This window comes from Bos mutus, chromosome 24 (genome assembly GCF_027580195.1).
Source record: "Bos mutus isolate GX-2022 chromosome 24, NWIPB_WYAK_1.1, whole genome shotgun sequence".
NCBI classification, from domain to species: Eukaryota; Metazoa; Chordata; class Mammalia; order Artiodactyla; family Bovidae; genus Bos; species Bos mutus.
This window is the reverse complement of record NC_091640.1, coordinates 43229662-43254897: the sequence shown is the minus strand read 5'-3', so window position 1 is coordinate 43254897 and position 25236 is coordinate 43229662. Positions and strand designations below refer to the sequence as shown.

The window sequence follows — 25236 nt, the reverse complement described above, 5'->3', positions numbered from 1 at the left end:
TTTCACCTGCTGATATTTCAGTTCAGTTGCTCAGTCATGTCCGACTCTTTGCGACCCCATGAATCGCAGCACGCCAGGCCTCCCTGTCCATCACCATCTCCTGGAGTTCAATCAAACTCATGTCCATCGAGTTGGTGATACCATCCAGCCATCTCATCCTCTGTCATCCCCTTCTCCTCCTGCCCTCAATCCCTCCCAGCATCAGAGTCTTTTCCAATGAGTCAGCTCTTCGCATGAGGTGGCCAAAGTACTGGAGTTTCAGCTTTAGCATCATTCCTTCCAAAGAACACCCAGGACTGATCTCCTTTAGGATGGACTGGTTGGATCTCCTTGCAGTCCAAGGGACTCTCAAGAGTCTTCCCAAAAAAAAAAAAAAAAAAGTCTTCTCCAACACCACAGTTCAAAATCATCAATTCTTCAGCGCTCAGCTTTCTTCACAATCCAACTCTCACATCCATACATGACCGCTGGAAAAACCATAGCCTTGACTAGATGGACCTTTGTTGGCAAAGTAATGTCTCTGCTTTCCAATATGCTATCTAGGTTCCTTCCAAGGAATAAGCGTCTTTTAATTTCATGGCTGCAGTCACCATCTGCAGTGATTTTGGAGCCCCCAAAAATAAAGTCTGCCACTGTTTCCCCATCTATTTGCCATGAAGTGATGGGACCAGATGCCATGATCTTTGTTTTCTGAATGTTGAGCTTTAAGCCAACTTTTTCACTCTCCTCTTTCACTTTTATCAAGAGGCTTTTCAGTTCCTCTTCACTTTCTGCCATAAGGATGGTGTCATCTGCATATCTGAAGTTATTGATATTTCTCCCAGCAATCTTGATTCCAGCTTGTGTTTCTTCCAGTCCAGCGTTTCTCGTGATGTACTCTGCATAGAAGTTAAATAAGCAGAGTGACAATATACAGCCTTGACGTACTCCTTTTCCTATTTGGAACCAGTCTGTTGTTCCATGTCCAGTTCTAACTGTTGCTTCCTGACCTGCATATAGGTTTCTCAAGAGGCAGGTCAGGTGGTCTGGTATTCCCATCTCTTGAAGAATTTTCCACAGTTTATTGTGATCCACACAGTCAAAGGCTTTGGCATAGTAGGGAGGTTTAATAGTGATCTGGACTGGAAAAGGTCAGTTTTCATTCCAATCCCAAAGAAAGGCAATGCCAAAGAATGTTCAAGCTACTGCACAATTGCACTCAGCTCACACGCTAGCAAAGAAATGCTCAAAATTCTCCAAGCCAACCTTCAACAGTACATAAGCCATGAACTTCCAGATGTTCAAGCTGGATTTAGAAAAGGCAGAGGAACCAGAGATAAAATTGCCAACATCCGTTGGATCATCGAAAAAGCAAGAGAGTTCCAGAAAAACATCTGCTTTATTGACTACGCCAAAGCCTTTGACTTTGTGGATCACAACAAACCCTGGAAAATTCTTAAAGAGATGTGAATACCTGACCACCTTACCTGCCTCCTGAGAAATCTGTATGCAGGTCAAGAAGCAATAGTTAGAACTAGAAATAGAACAACTGATCGGTTCCAAATTGGGAAAGGGTTACATCAAGGCTGTATATTGTCACCCTGCTTATTTAACTTCTGTGCAAAGTACATCATGTGAAATGCTGGGCTAGATGAAGCACAAATTGGAATCGTGATTGCAGAGAGAAATATCAATAATCTCAGATGCGCAGATGCTTTCATAGCAGAAAGCAAAGAAGAACTAAAGAGCCTCTTGATGAAAGTGAAAGAGGAGAGTGAAAAAGCTGGCTTAAAACTCAGAATTCAGAAAACTAAAATCATGGCATCTGGTACCTTCATGGGAAATAGATGGGGAAACAGTGGGAACAGTGACAGACTTTATTTTCTTGGGCTCCAAAATCACTGCAGATGGTAACTGCAGCCATGAAATTAAAAGACGCTTGCTCCTTGGAAGAAAAGCTCTGACCAACCTAGACAGCATAATAAAAAGCAGAGACGTTACTTTGCCAACAAAGATCTGTCTAGTCAAAGCTATGGTTTTTCCAGTAGTCATGTATGGATGTGAGAGTTGGACCATAAAGAAAGCTGAGTGCCAAAGAATTGATGCTTTTGAACTGTGGTGTTGGAGAAGACTCTTGAGAGTCCCTTGGACTGCAAGGAGATCAAACCAGTTCATCCTAAAGGAAATCAATCCTGAATATTCCTTGAAGGACTGATGCTTAAGCTGAAACTCCAATACTTTGGCCACCTGATGAGAAGAACTCACTCACTGGAAAAGACCCTGATGCTGGGAAAGATTGAAGGCAAGAGGAGAAGGGGATAACAGAGGATGTGATGGTTGAATGGGATCACCAACTCAATGGACATGAGTTTGAGCAAGCTCCAGGAATTGGTGATGGACAGCCAAGTACTGCAGTCCATGGGATCATGAAGAATCAGACACGACTGAGCAACTGAACTGAATTAGTGATCTGTCATTCTAAAAAGATTCCACCACAACTTAGCAATTTGAATATGAACATTTTGTGGAGTTTATTGTATAAACAATGCTTGAGCACTTGGTAGCCTAGATTGTTGGATACTGTGCCTGGTAGTTGCTTTAAGAAGAGGGAAGTAGATTTCCCATTTTGTGATAGTTGGATTCAGGAGTTGAGGCTAATGAATCAGTTCAGGATTTCTTAACTCTGAACCTGAGTTGCAGGGGCTCCTCTTCCCTTTGTTCTTGGGGCTGGTGGCACAGTCTGTTGTGTCCCCGGACCGAAGGCCCGTACCTGTTGTAGTCTTCAGTCTCTGTGCTTGGCATACTCTCAACCCAAATATTCATGTGACCGACCCCCTCCAAGTCTCTGCTGAAGTGTCAGTGCATGGCGAGGCCCACTTTGACCACCCTGTTCAGAATCCCAGTGCCCGCCTCCACCCCCCCAACGCAGCTCCCTTTTATGGGGCTCTTTCTCCCAGGGACTCTTTTTCCCAGAGGATTTATTGCTGTGTGACAGGTAACTTACTTGATTGTCTTGCTCATTGCCATCCCCTTTCTGAGCAGGTGAGCTCTGGGGACTATGGATGGGCTCCAGGGGCTGGGGCATGCATACTTGGTCTGAGAGGTTTGCCGGGTGCTCTTGGGTTTGTGGGTGGAAAGGGAAGAAGTCCGTTCCCCCGCTCTCTTTCCCTTTCAACTTTTAGGCTCTTTCTCTGAGGAGAAGTACGAGTTTGAAGGAAGTGGTGAGCTGCTCATGACTGTGCCAGACCCCTGTGTGGTGTTGGATGGGGAAGGTGTCCATGATCGAGCTGCATTGGGAATCTCACCCATTTTGTGAGGACACCTCCCAAGTCCTGTTTCCATCCCAGAGACTCTGGGGGTGGATTCAAGAGCCCTTTTCAGTTTGGGGGTGTGTGGAGGCAGAATGTTCAGTTAACACTGTTCTGTCAAGTTTAGGAACTTGAAGTCATGGCGGATGGAGAGATGGACACGTGTGAGCAGCTGGCCTCTGGTTGGAGGCTGTGGAACATGTAATGTCTCTGTCCTGGTTGTCTGGCTTCCAGCGTATGTGTTGAGGGGTGTGGAAGGTGGTCAGTATAGAGAGCAGATTGTCTGGTGAAGGGATGCAGGTGGGGACCTTCCACGAGAGGAGAAGTCCTGGGCCAGGTGTTCAGAAGGGTGACTGTGTGTGTGTGCGTGAGGTGGAGGCAGGGAGCAGGGTGGGAGACAGCGCAGGGTTAGGGGGCTCAAGGGCACCTCTGGGCCTCTGCTCCTGCTTCTCTAGGGTGCAGTGGAGACTGAAATGCTCACATCTCAGCTTGGAGGCTAGGGTGGAGGAAGTGAGCTGTTCAGGTGTATCCTGTGGGTCCTGCCCAGACTGTGGTTGGTTATATTGTCAGAGAAGGAACCATTCAGCCAGCAGGGTTTTTTTTCAGAGGGGGCAGAGGAAACAACTGCTTTTGGTTCACTGCTTGATTCATGAGGGAAAGTTCATATTACTTGTCCTCGAAAATTCTCCTTGTGGGCTTCCCTGGTAGCTCAGCTAGTAAAGAATCCACCTGCAGTGCAGGAGACCTCAGTTCGATTCCTGGGTCGGGGAATTCCCCTGGCAAAGGGATAGGCTACCCACTCCAGTATTCTTGGGCTTCCCTGGTGGCTCAGATAGTAAAGAATCCACCTGCAATGTGGGAGACCTGGGTTTGATCCCTGGGTTGGGAAGATCCCCTAGAAGAGGGCATGGCGACCCACTCCAGCATTCTTGCCTGGAATGGGGTCTTGAAGAGTGGGACATGACTGAGCGACTAAGCACACAGCACGCAGCATTCTCCTTGTAGGGTTGAAGGGAGCTGACGCAGTCAGATGCTTGCCTCATTTGCAGGGAATTACCATGCAGTATGGAAATCAGTATTGGAAACGTAGGCCCCCACCCTACGCCTGGTTGAAAATGGAGCCTGACTTGCGGGGAGATTGGTCTTCTGCCCAATTTCTGTTAATTATTCCTGATGTCTGCCTCAGCATAAATGTGAGCCCTTCCTGCTTGACCTGAAAGACTTTCCAGAAGGAGATGTCTTTACAATAATGAAAAAGGGTGAAACTGTGGGTGGGGAGGTGGGTGGGGTGGGAGAAAGAGCTCATTGTGGCAGTATTGAAAGAGGAAGCTGATCTGTGTTGTCAGCTCAGGCAGCTCGAGCCAGTCATTTCTTGACAGATGGAACCATTTCTCAGAAAACAGACTGTGAGGTGGGAGGCCTGGGGACTCTTCATCGGAAGTTTGCCTAATCTAACTTGAGGGCCGTGGTTCTGTGGGGCGTGCGTTTCTTTGTCCCCCACGATGATGCCACTGTGCAGGAAAGCATGTGTTCTTGGTTGTCCTGCTGCTGGTGGTGTTAGATGTTGAGAAATCAGATTTCCTGTGCAGTGTGGTTTGGTTGCTTTTGTGGCCTCTCATGCAGTTAGTTTGAATCATGTTCATTTTCTCCCTTTGCTGGATCCTGTAGGTGACTGGGGAGAGGGAGTAACACTCTTAAGTACACTTAGAATGAGGAGGAGGTGCTGTGGGCTTGCTCCTTGCTGATGCCCCGAAGCTATGGGTCTCTATTGTTTTGGATGTTTAGTTTTTGTTTGCTTGTTTTTAATGTATATTTGGCTGCACCGGCTCTTAGTTTCAGCCTGCAGGATCTAATTACCCAACCAGGGTCGAAACTGGTTCAAACCCTGCTTAGGGAGTGTGGAGTCTTAGCTGCTGGACCCCCAGGAAGTCCGTGGACTCTGGCTTTTGATAGTCTCATCTCAGAGGTCCCTAGGTAGAATCAGCTTCTATGGGAGAGGAGAGAGCAGGTCACTTTCCGGGTTTTTTCCTGAAAAGTCAGAGGTTGGTTTGGAGTGAACTCTTCACAGATTTGGGGCTGACCAGACTTGATGGGCAGGGAGAGGAGACATTGATCTCGGGCAGGGGACCTGTGTCACCCTCAAAGGTATTTCAGACCACATGGTGACTGAGTCTTCAGGGAAGAAGAGGCTTTGTCTTTGTTACCATTGCTAGAGAATATATAAATCATAGAGTCACAATTCCTCATAAAAAGGCTTTGAAGTTTCACTTCCTGAAATGTGTATACTTACTTTGTAGACAGTGTTAATTTAACACAAGAAACTCATGTTTTTTTCTCTGCACAGATTCTCTTCTGAATCAAAAAGTTACATGAGTTTAATTTTTTATTAAAAAATCTTTTTTAGTGGAACAGAAGAATTAAAATGATATAAGTATAGGGTTTGTTTTTTTTTTTTTAATTAGTCCTGAGGCAAAAACATAGGTTCAGCCAACACTTGTAGCCAGTTCTAAATGGCTAGAGTTTGCCAAGGATTTCCTTCCTTTCCGGGGTGCCGTTTTTATAGTGACCTGCTGCTCCCCACCAATTAGAACCGGGGTTCTGGGGACCCCATCTGTGCTTCTTGGGGTATGTGACTCTTGTATTTAATGACCTGGAGTGACACCAGGTGTAGAGTAATACAGGAGGGAAAATAACAGTGAATCCAGTGCAGAGTCCAGAAGGCAGGGGTCAGATGTCCTGAAAACCCCCCTGAAGTCTTTCTCTTGGCTTATGGAAGGGTCTGGATGACCTGCTGGAACTCCCTTTGAGGGGAGACTTGGCGTTTATGGATTCTTGCTTCTTTTGCAAATTGCTTCTTCACTTGTGGAATAGATAAGATTAGTCTCTGTTTGTGTTCTTACGGAGATTACAACATGAGGAAACACATTCCTTTGGGATTATATTTTAGCGGAATTTGAATTTTAGGGATGCATTGTTCTTCTGATTGGTGTTATCTGGGAGGCATATGGACTTTATTTTGTTAATTATATAGCTGAACTTTTTACTGTCTCACATAACCATTAAAGAGTGATCAAACTTAAAAAAAAGAAGTGACTGTTTAAAAAAAAAAGTGACTGTTGACATCATCTTTCCGAGAACACTAGTATAAGTGATTTACTATAACAAGATCTTTGCTTTTCCTGTTGGCCAATGACGTGTAATATTTACGGAGGTCTTGGGTTCAATCCAGCAGAAACATTTCATATAAATTATGTGCGAAACTAAAACTGTTTAACATTTTCTTTCATATGGAGATAATATGAACAACTCTTTCAGTTTAAGAGTGGGGAAGAGAATGGTTATTTGGTATTTCCTTGAGGGGCACAGTTTATACCAGAAGGTATTCTCCAGCTAGACATCAAAGATGCATGTAGGTTGTAATTCAGTCCTGTGATTCTGCCAGGTGTGTATTTAATATTCCAAGTGAATGCTAATCCTGTTGTTACATGCATTCTTCCTCTCTTAGCATCTTCCCTCCTACCATAGTGATAGAAGGTAAAGTTCTGTGCTCCATCTGTTTACATTAGCACAAATTCTAAATCTGTGATATCTTCATGTTTAAAAACTAAAAGTATTTGACACAGCCCAAGTAATGAAGGACTTTTACGTGTCTGTTACAGAGTTGGAATATTCCAAATGTGTTAAATATAGCTTAGCACTTAATCTAATTAGTTCAGTTCGGTTCAGTCGCTCAGTCATGTCCGATTCTTTGTGACCCCATGGACTGCAGCACTTCCCTGTTCATCACCAACTCCCGGAGCTTGCTCAAACTCACGTCCATCGAGTCAGTGATGCCGTCCAACTATCTCATCCTCTGTCATCCCCTTCTGCCTTCAATCTTTCCCAGCATCAGTGTCTTTTCCAATGAGTCAGTTCTTCACATCAGGTGGCCAAAGTATTGGAGTTTCAGCTTCAGCATTAGTCCTTCCGCTGAATATTCAGGACTGATTTCCTTTAGGATTGACTAGTTGGATCTCCTTGCAGTCCAAGGGACTCTCAAGAGTCTTCTCCAACACCACAGTTCAAAAGCATAAAAATTATTAAAATATAGCTGAATGCAGATCTGTTGAGGCAGGAAGAAAATGAAATGTAGTTTTATGGTGGGATCTGTCCGGTCTTATTTTTTGGAGGCCGTTGATTTTTGTAGGAAAACTTGTTAGTTCTTAAGCACCAGGAGTCTTAACCATCCTTTTTCTTTTGGGAAGATCGGTACTTTATTCCTTTTACTATGTTTTACTCTTTGATCAGTTTTTCTACTTAAACAGCAGCTAATCTACCACCAACAGCAGCACTTCCTTCTAACACACAGTAACAAAAGGATTTCATCTTTGCACTTTTTAAAAAAAGGAATAATTTGGAATTTAACTCAGTTGTGATGCTAATTTATTTTTCTTTGTTTTTTCTGTCATTTTATAAATACCCAGAAAATTAATATTCAAATAAAAAAGAAATGCAAGTTTGAAATGACGATATGGTTTATCATTTTTTGTTTCAGATGATCACAGTCGTGTTAAGCTGCAGAATGCTGAAAATGATTATATTAATGCCAGCTTAGTTGACATAGAGGAGGCACAGAGGAGCTACATCTTAACCCAGGCAAGTGGGGTGACATGGAGTGGAGGCCTGACTGCCATTCCTGGGGTCTGCTTTAGGATGGAGCAGAAAGTGTGTCCTGACTTCTTTTGGTGATGAAATGGCTGTTTCAGGTTTTTCTATTGTCTTGTAATGAATGGTAACATAATATTTTACAGCTGTGTATATTTAAGATAAAAGCAATTGTTACTGTTACACATTCTCTGCAGGAAAGTTGTTCATGAGGTTTGGCCAGCTGGTTCTTTTCTGGCCAGCTGTCCTCCTTGCTGTAAGTTTGGTACAAAGTCTCGGTTGGTAGATACTTTGTTCCTTCTGCTTCTCTTCACTTGAATCAGGACCAGAGGCGCGAAAACTCTTCTCTTCCCTGGCCTGGTGTGTATTTTCAGTATGGACAAGTCTTGGGTGTTAGGTGAGGGTGTGAGCAGGGTGCCTGGACCACTGATGGGGTGGCCTGAGAGCCCACTGGCCTCTTGAGCCTCCTCCCTTCTCAACACACTGGCCACACCCGTGCTCCATTGGCACTGTTCTTTCACTCTGAGATAGCAGAAATGATTTGGGTTTATCCACACCAGCTATCCTTTGTTTATCAGATTACAGATTTAATTAACAGTGCTGCCATTTCCCAGCTAGTGATTTTTAATTATTCCAAAGATAAACTGTATTATTAAGTATCTTGTTATAACCTATAAAGGAAAATAATCTGAAAAAATATATATATATGTAACTGAATCACTTTGTTGTATACCTGTAACTAACACAGTATTGTAAATCAACTATAATTAAATTGAAAAAAAGATAAACTGTATATTTGTAATGTTTGAGATTTTTAAAGAACCCATTTCAGATTAGAATGACCTGTTACTGAAAGTGAAAACTGTTGAAAATGGTAAGATGTTCAGATGAATGTACCTATCAACTGTTAGGCTATCTGTAATTCACAGAAAACAAAAATTCATTACTCTTTTTTACTTGGCATAAAGCAGCTCCTGTAAGTCAAAAACAAAAAGAAAATCTATGAAAAAAACTGGCAAGGAACATAAATTCACAGTTTACAGCAGGGAAGTAAAGGTAGACAATATATATGGAAAAGATGCTCAATTTTTCTAAATTTAAACCAGGAATCAGTTACCACTTCTCACCTGTCAGAACCACAGATTTAAAAGTTTATAGTACTTAGAGGTCTAATATGTAAAGACATGAAGGTAAATGTGAGAGTATTTGTTATAGCTTAATAGCACAGGACCAAAAATAGTAGGACAGAAACAGTCTGTAAGGAGCTGGCTAAATAAATTATACACATGCTATTAGTACCGATTGTTTCTGGGAATTAGGAAAAAATACAGAATTCACTTTGCCATTTTCTGTTATATTTGAAGTTTTTCTTATGTGCATTCATGATGTTTTTAATAGTCATTTTTAGAGTTGAAAATTTCACTTTCTGTTTTTAAAAGCCATGTTAAAAATAGAAAAGAATAATTACCCTAGATTCCTTAGCACACCCTTTCTTATTCTCTTTTTTCAGTCTTGTTTGTCCTTTCCTCTTTGTCATCTTAGTCTCTAAAAATGTAATTGTTTCTCAAGATTCTGATTCAGGTTTCACCCCCATCTAGTCTGTACTCACCACTTCAACTCTCTGGAACCATATTTTGAACCTTTGTTTCTTAAGAAAAAGGCTGGACTCTGGACTCATGGTGTCTGCTTGAATCCTGTTCGTTCATCCAGCAAAGCTTTGAATGCCTGCCTTGTGGTGGCATTGTGTGAATGAAACAGCCATTCATAAAACTGCTAGTATGAACTTTACATCCTAGAGGGAAGTAAAATTAACAACAGCTAGCAATCTTTTATTTATTTTTTACTAAACTACAGTTGACTTACCATACTGTGTTAGATACTAGTGTGCAGCAAAGTGATTCAGTTGTACATGTATACACGCATACATATATATATATTCTTTTTCAGATTCTTTTCCATGGTAGGTCATTATAAGATGTTGAATATAGTTCCCTGAGCTACACGGTAAATTCTTGTTGTTTACTTTATATATGGTAGTGTGTATCTGTTAATCCCAAACTCCTAACTTATCCCTCCTCCCATTCCCCTTTGGTAACCAAAAGTATGCTTACGTTCTATGTCTGCGAGTCTGTTTCTGTTTTGTGAATAAATTCTTTTGTATCATAGTCTAGAATCCACATATAAGTGATATCATATATTTGTCTTTGAATTACTTAGACTGATAATCTCTAGGTCCATCCACATTGCTGCAAATGGCATTATTTCATTATTTGTTTATGGCTGACCAATATTCCAATGTATATATGTACCACAGATCTTCTTTATATATGTGTACCACACATCTTCTTTAATCATTCCTCTGTGGATGAACACTTAGATGGCTTCCATGTCTTGACTGTTGTAAATAGTAACAGGTTGCAGTTTTTAACATTTTTCTATATTTTATATAACTTAAGCCTCAGGATAACCCTTTGTGGTAAATACTCTTATTATCCTTATGTTAACATGAGGAGTCATCTAAAGAGACAAGGAACATCAGATAACTTTACAAAGGTCATACAACAAGTAGGGTGAGGCCTCATGGTCTCCATAGGCTGCATGGTTCTGCTTTTAATTATTCAGATCTGCTGCCCTGAAATTGTGATATGCCCTTGGATTCATTCCTCAGTTCCCCAAGGTGTAGCGTCATCCCGTAGCACTGTGCGGTTTGCTTCCAGGACCCTCTGCAATGCCAAAGCCCCCAGGTGCTCAGGTCCCATCATTGTCCCTTCTGTCCTGGCCCCACATACACAGATTCATTGAGTCACAATCATGTATTAAGTTTGCTGTCTGAGGTTGTTGATCCTGTGGATGCATAACCATGGCTAAAAGGACTGACTGTGTATTTATTGAAAAATCTGTCTGTATCTGGACCCCTGTAGTTCAAACCCCTGTTGTTCAGGAGTCAAGTGTGTATGTTATCAATATGTATCTCTGTGATCTGTAGAATAGTGCTAATAAAAACTCATGTAGTTCCAAGTAATATGGTGAGTACTCCATGGAGTGTTCATTGCAGCATTGTTACTGCTTTTTATTATAGTAATAATGATAGTAATTACTAGAGAATCACATGGACAGAGGAGCCTGGTGGGCTGCAGTCCACAGGGTCGCAAAGAGTCAGTCAGACACGACTGAGCGACTTCACTTTCTTTCACTTTCTTTCAATGATAGTAATAATCCTTTTATAAAACATTGTAAATCCCTTCATGAAAAAGAAAATACCCGACTAATACCCTAGGTTAAATCTCCTGTCCATTTGGGCTTTCCTTTGTGTCCTGACCCAGGCCCTCTGCCCTCATTCTAGTGGACTCACTGTCTTCAGCTTTGGATTATTTCCCGAGTCCCCCCTACCCCCTGCCCCAGAGCTTCCAGCATCTACCCACAGGACCACTTGATGTCACAAATTCTTCCTTTTCTGTGTCAAACTCTTTTTTTTCTTTTCCTTCTTTCTTTTACACTAAGCTAGCCCCTGTCCTATTTTTGTCATCTGGGTTAAAGCTGTCCTTATCTGTCGAATTCTCTCCTGTTTTCTGCTGCCCTGCCCTTCTCTGGAGCTCTCTTTCATCTACACCAATGTAGTAGCTTTTCAACTTACTTCTTTGCCACCAGTCCCTCATTTCTAGTCCATCTTTAACAATTCCTCTAGAGAAATTTTTGCGATATACCAATCTGGTCATATTCCTTCATTCTGTAAAGAAAAGATCATTGACTGTTTCCTGGGGTCGAGCACCTCTCACTTGGCAGGTGTGGTTTCCTGTGGGTTCTCTGTGTCACCTTCTTTCCCAGGAGTGCCCTGACACTGGGAATGGACCTGATCCCTCCCCTCTCCCCTCCACGTGTCAGCACCTCCTCGTTTTTAAGGCTCTGCGCTGGTACCCTTCCTGCTCCTGCATACCCAGGCTCAGCCCTCGCTCTGGTGGGGCTGGGTGTGTTTCCGTTCCTCACCTCCGATGTAAGCTGTGACAGCTGGGACTGCTTTTGCCTTTGTCCCTAGTATCTTGGGACAGAGAACATGCACAGAAAATATTTCAAAGGACAGCAAAAACCAGAGACACTAAATGTTTATTGAAACTGCAGTTATTCTGCTTGTCTTTTGTTGCTTATAATTTTTGTCATCCTTTTTTCTGAGTTTTATGAAAATTAAAAATGTATACCTGCTGATGCCTTGGTATAGATCTCCATTTTGTAGAAGATAATAGGTTGTATTGCTGGTAAGTGGAAGAGCTGAGAACCCCTCTTTCCCTTTTAGAACCACTGTAGAATGTGTGTGTGTGTGTGTGTGTGTGTGTACACACTAAGCAGTGACTTCATTAGAGACCTGATCCATCCATTTTTTTAGATGAAAGAGAAGGCATTCATTTTACTGGGGGTCTTCTCATGGCTGTTTTTATCTTTGCACTGTGTGGTTTTGGAAGTAGCTCAAACTTTGAAAAATATGTACTCAGTAAGGGGAACGGCTCCTCAAACCTGAGGGTGCAGCTCTTCAGGGTTCTTGGTCCCTTCTAACATTGGTATAACTGAGAGCATGGAGTTTATTAGCTCAGGTAATATTTCCAGAACATCCACTACAGAGCTGGGATACAATGGCCCTGAAGCTGCTTTTAGTGTAGCACCACTTGAATGGCCTTGTCTTCTGGGTGGAGCTGAAGCTCCAGGCAGACCCAGCCCCCGGCATCCCACAGGTGACTGCTTGTTGAGTTACTCAAGGAACAGTCAAACCTGTTAACCTGCACCCACTGCAGCCACCTGAGGATTGCAGTGCCCTCAAAGGGTGACAGTGGTGACTGGTCGGGAGTGCTGCCCCAAGCCCACACCCCTTGGGACAAAATCTTCTCTTGGCCTTTTTTCCTGCCCAAGCCTTATTCTCCATCCCTCAATTCAGAGAGCTACCTGATAGCCTGGGAATTTTTCTTTTCTGCCTAAGTAAATAAAAGTCAGTTTTGATCGTTGATAATCAGTAATCCAACTAACAGAGACCTGTTTTTAGTTCAGGTGGGTTTAGAGTCTGGATTGATATTCTGTGACCCGATCTCCTGTTCTCAGATGCGAAGCTTCCTGGAAGGCATGTCCTTGGAGCGTCAGTCCCCTCCTCCTCTCACCTCCTGTTTTTTCTCTGTCTTACAGGGTCCACTTCCTAATACAGGTTGTCATTTCTGGCTCATGGTTTGGCAGCAAAAGACCAAAGCAGTTGTCATGCTAAACCGAATTGTGGAGAAAGACTCGGTGAGTAATACTTGGTATTTACAACTTACTGTACAGTCTGTGATTGTTAACCTACAAATATTTTCTTCTTTTGGGATAGTCATTCATTAGTTTTGGCCTTTAATTACTAAAAACTAAAGTCAGGGTGATTCTGACTGGAACTAACCTATCATTTTCCTTTATTACCTTAAATATTTAAATAACAACTGTGGACCACTGCCCTCCAAACATAAGTATAATGGAGTGAGTACTGGCCAGTTGTGGTACTTAGATCTTTGGAATTTGTAGGCTTTATCAGAATCTTTATTATTAACAGAATCCTGGAAATTTTATGAAGAATTGAAGTGACAGGTTTCTAAAACCTTTATAAACTACCGCTGGCTCTTATGTCAGGATGTAGTGAGTATTGATACGTATAGATTTATTGACGTTTGAGGTGCAGTTTAAAATCCAATGCTAATTAGTGGTGTGATGGTGGTTAAGTCTTCAGCTTCTGTGGCTTGAGGGTCCTCTTCTGTCAAACATGAAAATTAGAAAGTGTTATCTGTCAGATCTCTTCCAGCCCTGAGGTCTAGGCTTTTCTGCTCCTTCAGATCCCAAATTCTTGCTTTTTTCCTGAGTTAATAGCTGCTGGTTTTCAGCGGCAGTGAAGGTGCTTCTAGTCTGTTCCAGTCTGCAGTGTTGTTGCCACACCATGGTATCCTGCAGTGTCAGCATAGTCTCTGCAGTGGTTTTCGTGCTTGCACGGTGACCCACAGACCCAAGTGATTCGGGTGCTGTTGTTGGGACATTTGAGCATCGTTGTCAGCTGGAGGATTATGGGTTTCATCTCATTCTACAGAATAAATACTGTAATAAAAAGAGGAGCTTGCCACCAGCAATCAGAAATCACCTTCATCCAGATGTTCAATAAAAGTCAAGTTTGATAGTTGAGGTTGCCTCGTGTGTGGTGATACCCTGTTTGTCAGCATAATGATGTCAGCAGCTGCTGCCGGTCAGTGTTTAGTTCCTTAATTAATTAGGATTATAGTGATATTCCAGCTTTATTGTTTCTTCTTGAGTTTTGGTTGAAATTCTTCTATTAAAAAAAAAAAAAAAAAGGCTCCCACTCTAGTTACCTACCACCTTGATGTAGGAAAAGCATTTTTCAAAAGAAGTTGATTCCCACGTATCCTCAATATGTCACCACTTAGGTTTTCTTGGTGTGGGGGTGGGAGGAGATCAATGCTGTGAAGTCATGACTTTATTAAACACCTTGATTCAGTTCACTCCATGGCAGTTATTATCCTTGTTGTTTAGTCATGAAAGTTGTGTCCAACTGTTTTGCGACCCCGTGTGCTGTAGCCTGCCAGGCTCCTCTGTCCATGGGATTTCCCAGGTGAGAATACTGGACTGAGTTGCCATGCCTTCCTCAGGGGAACTTGAGGAATCTATGCAGGGATCTAATTGGCACCTCCTACTTGGCAGACGGATTCCTTACCACTGACCCACCTTGGAAGCCCATTGTTATTCTTACTTGTAGTCAAATTGTCCCTTCATTGGCCAGAGGAGGCTTTTTGGGTTGGGCCCTGAGTTCTTTTAACAAAAACCAAAGAGTCTTACTAGCTCCTTTGATGTCTGGAAGGACTCCCTGTTGCAGGCTTATCTTGTGCTTTCCTGTGCGAATCAGCTGTTTATTTAAGAAGCCTTGGTTTCTTTTGGTGAGCAGTGGTATTTCAAGATCATAGCAAAAATAGTAATCTTTGTTCTTATGGGTTGGTCTTTTCAGTGAACAGTTAAGGAAAATTATGTTTGTATGTTAAGATAACACTAGTGTTCATACTGATACTGATGCTTCTTCCTCTTTTTTTTTTTTTTTTTTGTACTGATATTCTGATATTTGATACTGATATTAAAATTTAGGACTGTAGGGTTGATTCACCATGAATTCTGGTTCTCAGAGATACTAGTGATGTTGAATGTCTTATGCTCATTTACTCTGTCCCATATTGCACACAGAAAGTATTTGTAATAACAAAATCAGTCCATCACTAAAATAACTACTGAAAACAGTTTAAAATGTTTTCTCTCATCCTCTTTTTCTCAAGTTGTGCTTTACCTCCATCATCAGAGTTTACCGCATGTTTTAGTCTCTCTTAAGTCCCTTTTGTGTAGATATGCATCTGTCGTTGAGTCTCTGGTTGCTCTGTGTGTAGCTCACACTCAGAAGATCCTGAGGATGGATGCCCTGGTCCCAGTTTCTTGTGTGTTGATGACAATACCTCTGCTGGCTTGATGCTGAAGAGTCTGTTTGGCAGAATATAAAATCTTTGGCTCACATTTGCTTTTTGAGCAACTTGATGGTATTACCCATTTCCTTCTGGCATGTTCCTGTCACAAAGGCACATCTTACTCTCTTTCCTTTATTAGTTACTTAGTCTTTTACCCAAAGGATTTTTTTTCTTCAGATCCTATTGATTGTACTGAAATGTGTCTGTGCTGGTCATTCTGGGTCAGTTTGTCCAGGGACAGAGTGTGCTATTTTATTATGTGATTTCAGGCATTTTTTCTTTCTTTTAAAGAAAAATTTTTGTTGAATTATACTTGTTGACATTTATTCTGTTCCCTTGCTTGCCTTACTGTTCTTCTCCCAGGGCCTTCTGTTACACATATGTGTTAGATTTTCATTGCCTACTGGTCTCTCTTTATTTCCTTTTTATTTTAAAAATGTCCTTTTTCTCTTAAGGCATCATCTGTCGTGTTTATTCACAGCCCTGTTCCCTTTAATCAATTAGTCTTTGTTTATGAAATGATGTGTTCTGTTACTTTTGATTCTTTTTTCTCTTCTGGCACATCATTTATGAGTTGTTATAATTTATGCTCTTTCATTTCCTATGTCATTTTGTTTTTTTAATGTCTTTTAGCAGCTTTTGAAGTATTCAGATCAGATCAGATCAGATCAGTCGCTCAGTCGTGTCCGACTCTTTGCGACCCCATGAATCTCAGCACGCCAGGCTTCCCTGTCCATCACCAACTCCCGGAGTTCACCCAGACTCACGGCCATTGAGTCAGTGATGCCATCCAGCCATCTCATCCTCTGTCGTCCCCTTCTCCTCTTGCCTCCAATCCCTCCCAGCATCAGAGTCTTTTCCAATGAATCAACTCTTCGCATGAGGTGGCCAAAGTACTGGAGTTTCACCTGTAGCATCATTCCTTCCAAAGAAATCCCAGGGCTGATCTCCTTCAGAATGGACTGTTGGATCTCCTTGCAGTCCAAGGGACTCTCAAGAGTCTTCTCCAACACCACAGTTCAAAAGCATCAGTTCTTCAGCGCTCAGCCTTCTTCACAGTCCAACTCTCACATCCATACATGACCACAGGAAAAACCATAGCCTTGACTAGACGGACCTTTGTTGGCAAAGTAATGTCTCTGCTTTTGAAGATGCTATCTAGGTTGGTCATAACTTTCCTTCCAAGGAGTAAGCGTCTTAATTTCATGGCTGCAGTCACCATCTGCAGTGATTTTGGAGCCCAGAAAAATAAAGTCTGACACTGTTTCCACTGTTTCCCCATCTATTTCCCATGAAGTGATGGGACCGGATGCCATGATCTTCGTTTTCTGAATGTTGAGCTTTAAGCCAACTTTTTCACTCTCCCCTTTCACTTTCATCAAGAGGCTTTTGAGTTCCTCTTCACTTTCAGCCATAAGGGTGGTGTCATCTGCATATCTGAGGTGATTGATATTTCTCCCAGCAATCTTGATTCCAGCTTGTGTTTCTTCCAGCCCAGCGTTTCTCATGATGTACTCTGCATAGAAGTTAAATAAACAGGGTGACAGTATACAGCCTTGACGTACTCCTTTTCCTATTTGGAACCAGTCTGTTGTTCCATGTCCAGTTCTAACTGTTGCTTCCTGACCTGCATACAAATTTCTCAAGAGGCAGGTCAGGTGTTCTGGTATTCCCATCTCTTTCAGAATTTTCCACAGTTTATTGTGATCCACAGTCAAAAGCTTTGGCATAGTCAATAAAGCAGAAATAGATGCTTTTCTGAAACTCTCTTGCTTTTTCCATGATCCAGCGGATGTTGGCAATTTGATCTCTGGTTCCTCTGCCTTTTCTAAAACCAGCTTGAACATCAGGAAGTTCACGGTTCACATATTGCTGAAGCCTGGCTTGGAGAATTTTGAGCATTACTTTACTAGTGTGTGAGATGAGTGCAATTGTGCGGTAGTTTGAGCATTCTTTGGCATTGCCTTTCTTTGGGATTGGAATGAAAACTGACCTTTTCCAGTCCTGTGGCCACTGCTGAGTTTTCCAAATTTGCTGGCATATTGCATGCAGCACTTTCACAGTATTAGCTCATAGCATTCATTTGTTTTGGAAGTATTTTTCTTGATTGTTATTTGTACCTGTTTGTGATATCTAAAAGGAGAAACGACCATATTTTACAGGGATGTTTTCCTAGTGTTTTTCCCAATGAAGTGGCTCTAGCTCACCTCATCGCAGCCTGCTGGCCTCACAGTTTGGCTTTTGGGGAGATGCTTTTATTGTCACAAAATGTTAATTCCACGTCAGTAGTTCTGCCAAAACGTAACAGTTCTAGGTAAAGGGGGCTTATCTTCTGATTCTTTCCCCTGACTTTTAGTATATAAGTATGCAATGTTATTGCTAGATATATAGTATTTAGTAGCAGATTAACAGGTATTTATGGAAAATGTTGTTGTTCAGTTGCTAAGTCATGTCCAATTCTTTGCTACCTCATAGACTGAAGCACACTGGGCTTTTCTGTCCTTCATTGTCTCCCAGAGTTTGCTCAAATTTACGCCTTTTGAGTCAGTGATGACATCCAACCATCTCATCCTCTATCACCCCCTTCTCCTGCCCTCAGTCTTTCCCAGCATCAGGGTCTTTTCTAGTAAGTCGATTCATTGCATCAGGTAGCCAAAGTATTGGAGCTTCGGCTTTGGCAACAGTTCTTCCAGTGAATATTCAGGGTTGATTTCCTTTAGAATTGACTTGGCTTCATCTCCTTGCAGTCCAAGGGACTCTCAAAAGTCTTGTCTAGCACCACAGTTCAAAAGCATCAATTCTTTGGTGCTCAGCCTTCTTTATGGTCCAACTCTCACATCCAGACATGACTACTGGAAAAGCCATAGCTTTGACTTTATGGACCTTTATTGGCGAAGTGATATCCCTGCTTTTTAATATGCTGTCTAGGTTTGTTATAGCTTATGGAAAGTACTTATAAAATAAAGCCTTTCGGTACTGTTTGAAGATACAATTCTTGCAAGAGTTTTATATTTAAAGAAACATTGAGTAAATACCAGTATGATGTTGAAATACAGGTTATCCTGCTTTAGAAATGACAACTTGATTTTCATTTTATGAACATGATATCTGTTTTTTTAAGTGTGTAAGTTATAAGAACATTTTACAAACTGCATTTATAAGATGTCAATCTTATTAAAATACATTAAACATCAAACATAGTGTGATTGTTCCTAGATTGGGGTACTTGAAAAATATATAGCTTGTGTGTGGTTTGTTTTCCTTTCCAGCTTTTTGTGGTTTCATTATGTCTATGTTCTTAACTTTAGGTTAAATGTGCACAGTACTGGCCTACAAAAGATGACCGGGAGATGCTGTTTAAGGAAACGGGCTTCAGCGTGAAGTTCCTGTCAGAGGACGTGAAGTCCTATTACACAGTCCATCTGTTGCAGTTAGGAAACACCAGGGTAAGACTGCTTGTGCCCAGACTATGGGGCTTCATGTGGTGACTTTAAGGATTATTCTTTGTTCTTAGATTTGAAGTTTGGGGCAGCCTATTCATTGCAGCAATGCCTGTAATGGTTCACAGCCATAACCATGTCCTCATAGATTTTGTTCCCATATGTGGTGGCACTCTGAGAATTCTTAAGAAATGCTGGAATCTAAGAATTGTGAAGTTCAGGTTGATATATGAGGATTCTGAGCAACTGATCAGTATTATACTTGGTTGAAGATTGAGGGAGAGGGCTTTAGAATTGGGCAGCCTGGGTTTACATCCAGTGCTGCTGCTCAGTGATCCCTGCCCAGGCCCCCCTTGTCTGTAGGGGGCGGCCGTGGTGCCTCCCTGTTCACATTTGTGACATCAAGTGAGGACATGGGTATCATGTGAGGAGGTATGTGCAAAGGCACTGGTACAGAGCACGTGCCTGGGAAATGCTAGCTCTTGTTCTTGACGCTTGGAGAGAGTTGCTAATTCGAGGGGTTTGTCACATGGAAATGTGTCTTTATTGAGCTGGTGAAAATGGTGAAATAAATTTACCATATGACCTCATCAGTGTTTGTTTGGATTTTTTCCAAAAATGTAAGACTCGTTCCTTGGTGCCTGGGTGAGAAACAGGCACGCAGTTGGTTGTGACCCTACTGTTGTTGTCTAAGCATCAACATAGTTCCCCCTCTTCCCATTCACCTCTTTGCTTTCTTTGGTTTGTATTTAGAATAACGAAAAAATATGAACTAAGAGTGATTCTGAGATACACTCAGAAACTAGAAAAACTAGAAAATATGAAAATGTTTGCCCAGAAATGGCTTCAGGGATGTATCTGGTCTATAAAGCAAGATACTGTTTTAGTTAAGTATTAAGTGAATTGAGTATTAATGTGTGATCATTAATCCAAAAGAAAAAAAAAATTTGTGGAGAAGGGAGGTATATACACTTTCTAGATGTGCCGAATTATCTTTTGTGGTTATCTCCTAAAACACCTGTCCTTTGTGACATAAGCATAGGTGTGTACTGTGTGCATCTGACTGGGTCCAGCTTCCATGAGAACATAACTCAGCTCTGAGGTCATTCAGGGAGGGGCCTTCTTTATGAATTTCCTCACTGTGTGTGTTTTGCACCAGTGATTTCATTTGTGTGTATCTTAAGCTGCACTGAAATACATCAACTGCTACTTGGTACTGGTTGTCCAGCCCTTATTCCCAGAAATAGAACTTCATTTCCATAAACTTCTCATGGTTCTGGGAATCACCTTCTCTTAGTATTTATGTATCCTAGGTACTGCATCTGCTTGTGGCATTAAAATTGATTTAGCAGGAGATTGGCATAGGTGTTTTTCTCTGTCCTGAGAATTGATTACACTTGAAATAATAAAATACATTTGTATTTTGTTTATCAGCTTGTGAAGTATTTTCACATGTATATAGTTTGACCCGTGGTCTTCCTACAATGTAGATAAACTCCTAATCCTGTTTTTCTTACTAAAAGAAAATAACCTAAAAATCTATTAGGTTAATGGATTTTTCCCATAAATAGATTACTTAGCCGAATTCCATATCTCCTAACTTCTAATGACATGGAACCAAGTTTAATTGTTGTGGAAAGAGCCTTGGTTCTAAAGTTTCTGAAGCGGAGGCCACCCTGGGAGTGGGCCAGCCCCTGCGATTCATTTGCTGGCAGCGTGTGGTTTCTTACTGGCCTGTGTTCAGAGTCCACTGTAATTGAACAGCAACAGTTGATGTTCTTCTTCACAGTCTGTAGTGAGAGTGAGCAGTGTTGGAAGGATAAGGTAGCATTTTAGTGAATGAGACAGGATTGTGTTAGTCACATTCAGACCCAGGAGCCATGTGGCCTGAATCCTGGCTGCTGCTCCTGGCCATGTGACCAGCCCCGTACTTGATCTCTGTGCCTATGTTCGCTCATCTGCAAAACGAGGGTGATGGCGTGCTTGCCTCATGGGGTTGTCACCTTGACTGCATGAGTTAGTGCTCTGATGGTGCCTGAGGTTCTGGGCTCCCCTGGGTGAGGGTTCCCATGGGAATGGAGTGAGTCGGGAGGGCCTGCAGGAGCCAGGGTGTTGGAGACGGGTGAGCTGAAGGAGAAGGTGCTGATAAAGTAGGACCACCCTCTCTTGTTCCTGAGGTCAGAGTACCAGGTCGCTTCTAGAGGGGTCTCCTGACCGACCTGGGCAGAGCTGCCCTATCAGGCCTTCTCTGAGGGGACCTTGCGTCTGACGTGTCTGATGGAGCAGTGGAGCACCAGCAGTCTTTTCAGCATCATGATGAGAGCTCAATCTGAACTTTTGCCCACAAGTCCATTCTGCTTTTGAATGGCTTAAGCTGTGGAGGTAGTTTTGAGGGGCTTTTAAAATCCAAGGTCACGTGGAGAACTTGCCTTTCGGGCTTTTCTGTTTACTTGCCCTTTGGTGTTTTCCATGTGTCTTCGGTCAGGTTTAGGTGATTGAGTTCCTGGAAGACAGTGTTGTGCTGAGTTCTGTTTCTTCTGCCCCAGCTTTGCCCCACCAGGCTCCTGTCTGTCCTGTGCACCTTCCGTCCAGCTTGTGCCCATTTCTTGCTTCGGTCACTTAAAGTGTTGGGGTCCTTACAGTGGGTGCACTGAGTCCACTGTTCACCACCCTGAGTGCTTGTTCTGAAATGCGGAGTCCTTCCCCAAGGGTCTGGAAGCCTTTCCACGGCCCCTGTGGGAGCCCCAGCCCACCTGCCCTTGCCACTCTTCTACCCACCAGTTCTCCTGCCCGTGCCTGTCTCAGGCACACCCTTCCCTCTGCTTAGAACTGGGCCCTCATGCCCCTGGCATATTGCTGTCTTCACCATCTGGGCTTCCGGTCAACTCCCAGAGTGACTTTTGGTGACCATGTATTTAGCATGGCCATTGCAGCGGCCCTGCAGGAGCTGGTTAAGGACTGGACTAGGACAGTGACCTCGAGGGGGACAGGGTCAACACCTTGCTGCTCTCCAGATGGAGCAGAAACACAGATGAGGAGACTGGAATCGTGGAGAGGTCATAGTTGATTGGAAGTGTTAGGGCTGTGGTTAAGGCCGCCAGCGAGTGTCCCTGTGTCTCTTCAGGCTTCTCCGGTGTGGGGGTTGCCTGTTTATTCCTCACTGGAGCCTGTGAAGTAAGTGCTTTCTCAAACCCCATTAACAGATGGTGAAACTGGGCATATGACAGTCTCAGAAACACAATTCTGCTACCTTCTGCCTGTGCCTAAAGTTGGGCCTGGGCCACAGAGCTTTGTAGATTTTTTAATAATAATTAGAAGATTTATAGTCCTCTTCAGACTGATAATAGTAATAGTTAACCTGAATTTGAATGGTTCTTTATGGCACACCCAATTCACCCCCACGCTCATAGCTCCTGTTGTCTGTCCCTACTCAGCTCATAGACCAGCTTCCTGGCCTTCATGGACTCTGAGCTTGTCATCTTATTCAAAGACTAGAGTTAGAATTCTTCAAAAAAAATGTAAATGAGATTTTGCCCTAAGAACAGTGCGTGCTAACGTCTTTGTGCAGGGGTGGTGTGCACAACACAGTGTTTTCTGAAGAAAACAGTTCGGGGATGTGCGGACTGGCAGGTGTGTGCAGACCAGCTGGAGTCTGGTGTGAGGGGCAGCAGTCAGAAGTGAAGGAGGCCTGGACTAGGCATCACAGAAGGAGGACCAAGGGCATGGTGACCACGGAGGAGGAAGGGGCGAGCCCACCGGTATGAGACGAGGACTTTGTCAGAAGTTGTGGGATCCGAGTATAGAAAACTAGGACTCTGTTGGAAATTGTGGGGTCCATGTGTAGAGAACTGGGATTCTGTCAGAAATTGCGGGGTCCGCCTGTAGAGAACTGGGGACTCTTTTGGAAGTCATGGGTTCGCAGTGTAGAGAATAGGACCCTATTGGAGGTTGTGGGGTCCACGTGTAGAGATGAATTTTATCTGAGCTCTCCCCGCTCTGGAACCCTTCCCCCTTCTCATTACTTTTCCAACATGAAATGAGGGAAAGGGCCTCCAGTTGTGCACATAAACTTTTTTATACCACAGCAGTAAACATGTGGATCCTATTACTTCACATGGCCCTTTGGGAATTAATGTGATTTTTGTGAGCTGTGTTTTTCATGTCTTGTTTCAGGAGGGGTTAATTAATTTAAAAAAATATTACCTATAAAAAGTTCTTTAGTACGTTCCTGTTGGGGAAGAAAAAGATGGATTTTCAGAAATCTATTAGTGCAGAAGACTGTATGATACAGACACTGGCGAGCATTTCTGGGAACTGGCTTTGAGTGTCCCAGACACTGTGACCTGAATTTGGAAAAAAGAAAGAGGCCATTGATCTTGAGCCAACATCATTCAAGCGAAGAAAAAGCAAGTGGTCGCCCAGGATTGTGGGGTGACCTTAGGTTGGGGCCAGGGTGTGATTCAAAGTTGAACTGCACCATATAGGCCACAGCCGTGGGAGCAGGGTCCTGGCACCACCCCTGCCCAGCCTGGAGCTCTAGCAGGTCCATCTTGACCTGGCTCAGGCCCTAAGGGACCAAGTCTGGCCAGCTGTGCGTGGTCAGCACAGTGTGGTGGCTGAGGACTGCAGCGGGGTGGTTGTCTGGGAAAGGGTTAAAACACCTCCTGGGACCTTAGGGCGGGAACATCAGGCCTGTTTATAGGAAGATGTATGTTAACCATGTGCCTGGGTTGAAAATTGTGCAGAGAACTGTTAGTGGGTCCCTGCTCCCCCTGAATGAGGAGTAGGAGGCAGAGCAGTGCTCCCGGGGATGGGGGGCCGCTGGCAGAGCTGAGGGATGTTTTCATAATGAGTTAGGCAGAAATAAAGGTTGTTGGGAATATCCAGGAAGCGGTGCTGAGTAGCTAGCCAGTCAGGCTATATGAGACAGGAAGCATTTAGCATGTTGGTAAACCATGTTATCAGCACATCAGCCAAGGTGTGTCAACAGTTCTAGGATTGGGAATTGTTACCATGCGGAAAACAGCAATTGGGAGAGCAGTTTCAGTTAAAAATGTAAAGATTGTGTATTTAATTCTTGAGTTGTTCCTCTGTGCCTGTGTAGCTGAATCAGAAAGGTAACTATAATGAGGACGATTGTATCTTCAAAAAAATTTGAAATTGTTTTTTTTAAATAACTTAAAATTTTTTTAAATAATTTTATTTATTTTGGGTATGCTGATCTTCGTTGCTATGTGGGCTTTTCTCTAGTTGCAGCGAGCAGGGGCTACTCTCTAGTTGTGGTGTGTGGGCTTCTCATTTCAGTGGCTTTGCTTGTGGAGCACAGGCTCTAGGGCACCTGGGCTCAATAGTGGTGGCTCCTGGGCTTAGCTACTCAGTGGCATGTGGGATCTTCCCAGACCAGGGATCAGTACCATGTCTCCTGCATTGGTAGAAGATTCTTCACCACTGAGCCACTGGGGAAGGCCCAAAACTTTGAAATTCTTAAACAGGAAACCAGTAAAGATGTGAAATCACACTGGTAGAAATTTATAAAAATAGAGAATTCACTCATCACGATGTGTGATTTGAGAGGATCTGGCAGCGTGTGTGGTGCAGGTCAGTGGTGGAGACCCAGGTGCTGCTCCAGTCCTGCTCTTCCATCTTCTTACGTGTGACCTTGGGTGCATTATTTAACCCTTGCCTCGGTTTCCTCATCTGGAAAATGGATTTTAATGGGATTGTTATATGGGTTAATACATAAAAAGCTTAGAATGTACCTACAAAATAGTAATTGTTACAAAAGTGTTAACTATTAATATATTTCAAATTCTTCTAAAGAAAATATTCCCAAACTTGTATGTGTGATTATCAACAACCAAATGAAAAGTCATGGTGCATTACACAAAATACATCTTACTGCAGTAGATTTTTAAAAGAAAAAACTTAGAACTAACCTTTCCCCCTTAATTTTCACTTTTTAGACTGGTGAAACCAGAACAATATCTCACTTTCATTATACTACCTGGCCAGATTTTGGAGTCCCTGAATCACCAGCTTCGTTTCTCAATTTCTTATTCAAAGTGCGGGAATCTGGCTCCTTGAACCCTGAGCACGGGCCTGCGGTGATCCACTGCAGTGCCGGCATTGGGCGGTCAGGCACCTTTTCGCTGGTGGACAGCTGCCTTGTTCTGGTAAGTGGCCTCGTTTCAGGCTCCCATACGTTTTTGTTGTTTCCACTGGCAGAAGTTAAGTTCGAATGCCAGGATCCCAGAACTGTGCTTTTCAAACTTAAACATCTGCCTTTTTTTTAGAAAAACCAAAAATTCTCTTTCACATCCTTTCAGCTGCCTCTTGCTTGTGATGAGTGGATGG

The 25236-nt window shown here is 42.9% G+C and overlaps 1 protein-coding gene across 3 annotated transcripts in view; it reads left to right on the top strand.

The window, feature by feature from the left end:
- PTPN2 (protein tyrosine phosphatase non-receptor type 2) overlaps positions 1-25236 on the top strand; it is a 64082-nt gene that overhangs the window by 22179 nt on the left and 16667 nt on the right. For all 3 annotated transcript variants that reach the window (XM_070361499.1, XM_070361500.1, XM_070361498.1), the window contains exons 3-6: positions 7822-7922; positions 13095-13193; positions 18751-18888; positions 24846-25055. In XM_070361499.1, the coding sequence (XP_070217600.1) occupies positions 7822-7922; positions 13095-13193; positions 18751-18888; positions 24846-25055 (548 nt within the window). The remainder of the gene's footprint in view (positions 1-7821; positions 7923-13094; positions 13194-18750; positions 18889-24845; positions 25056-25236) is intronic.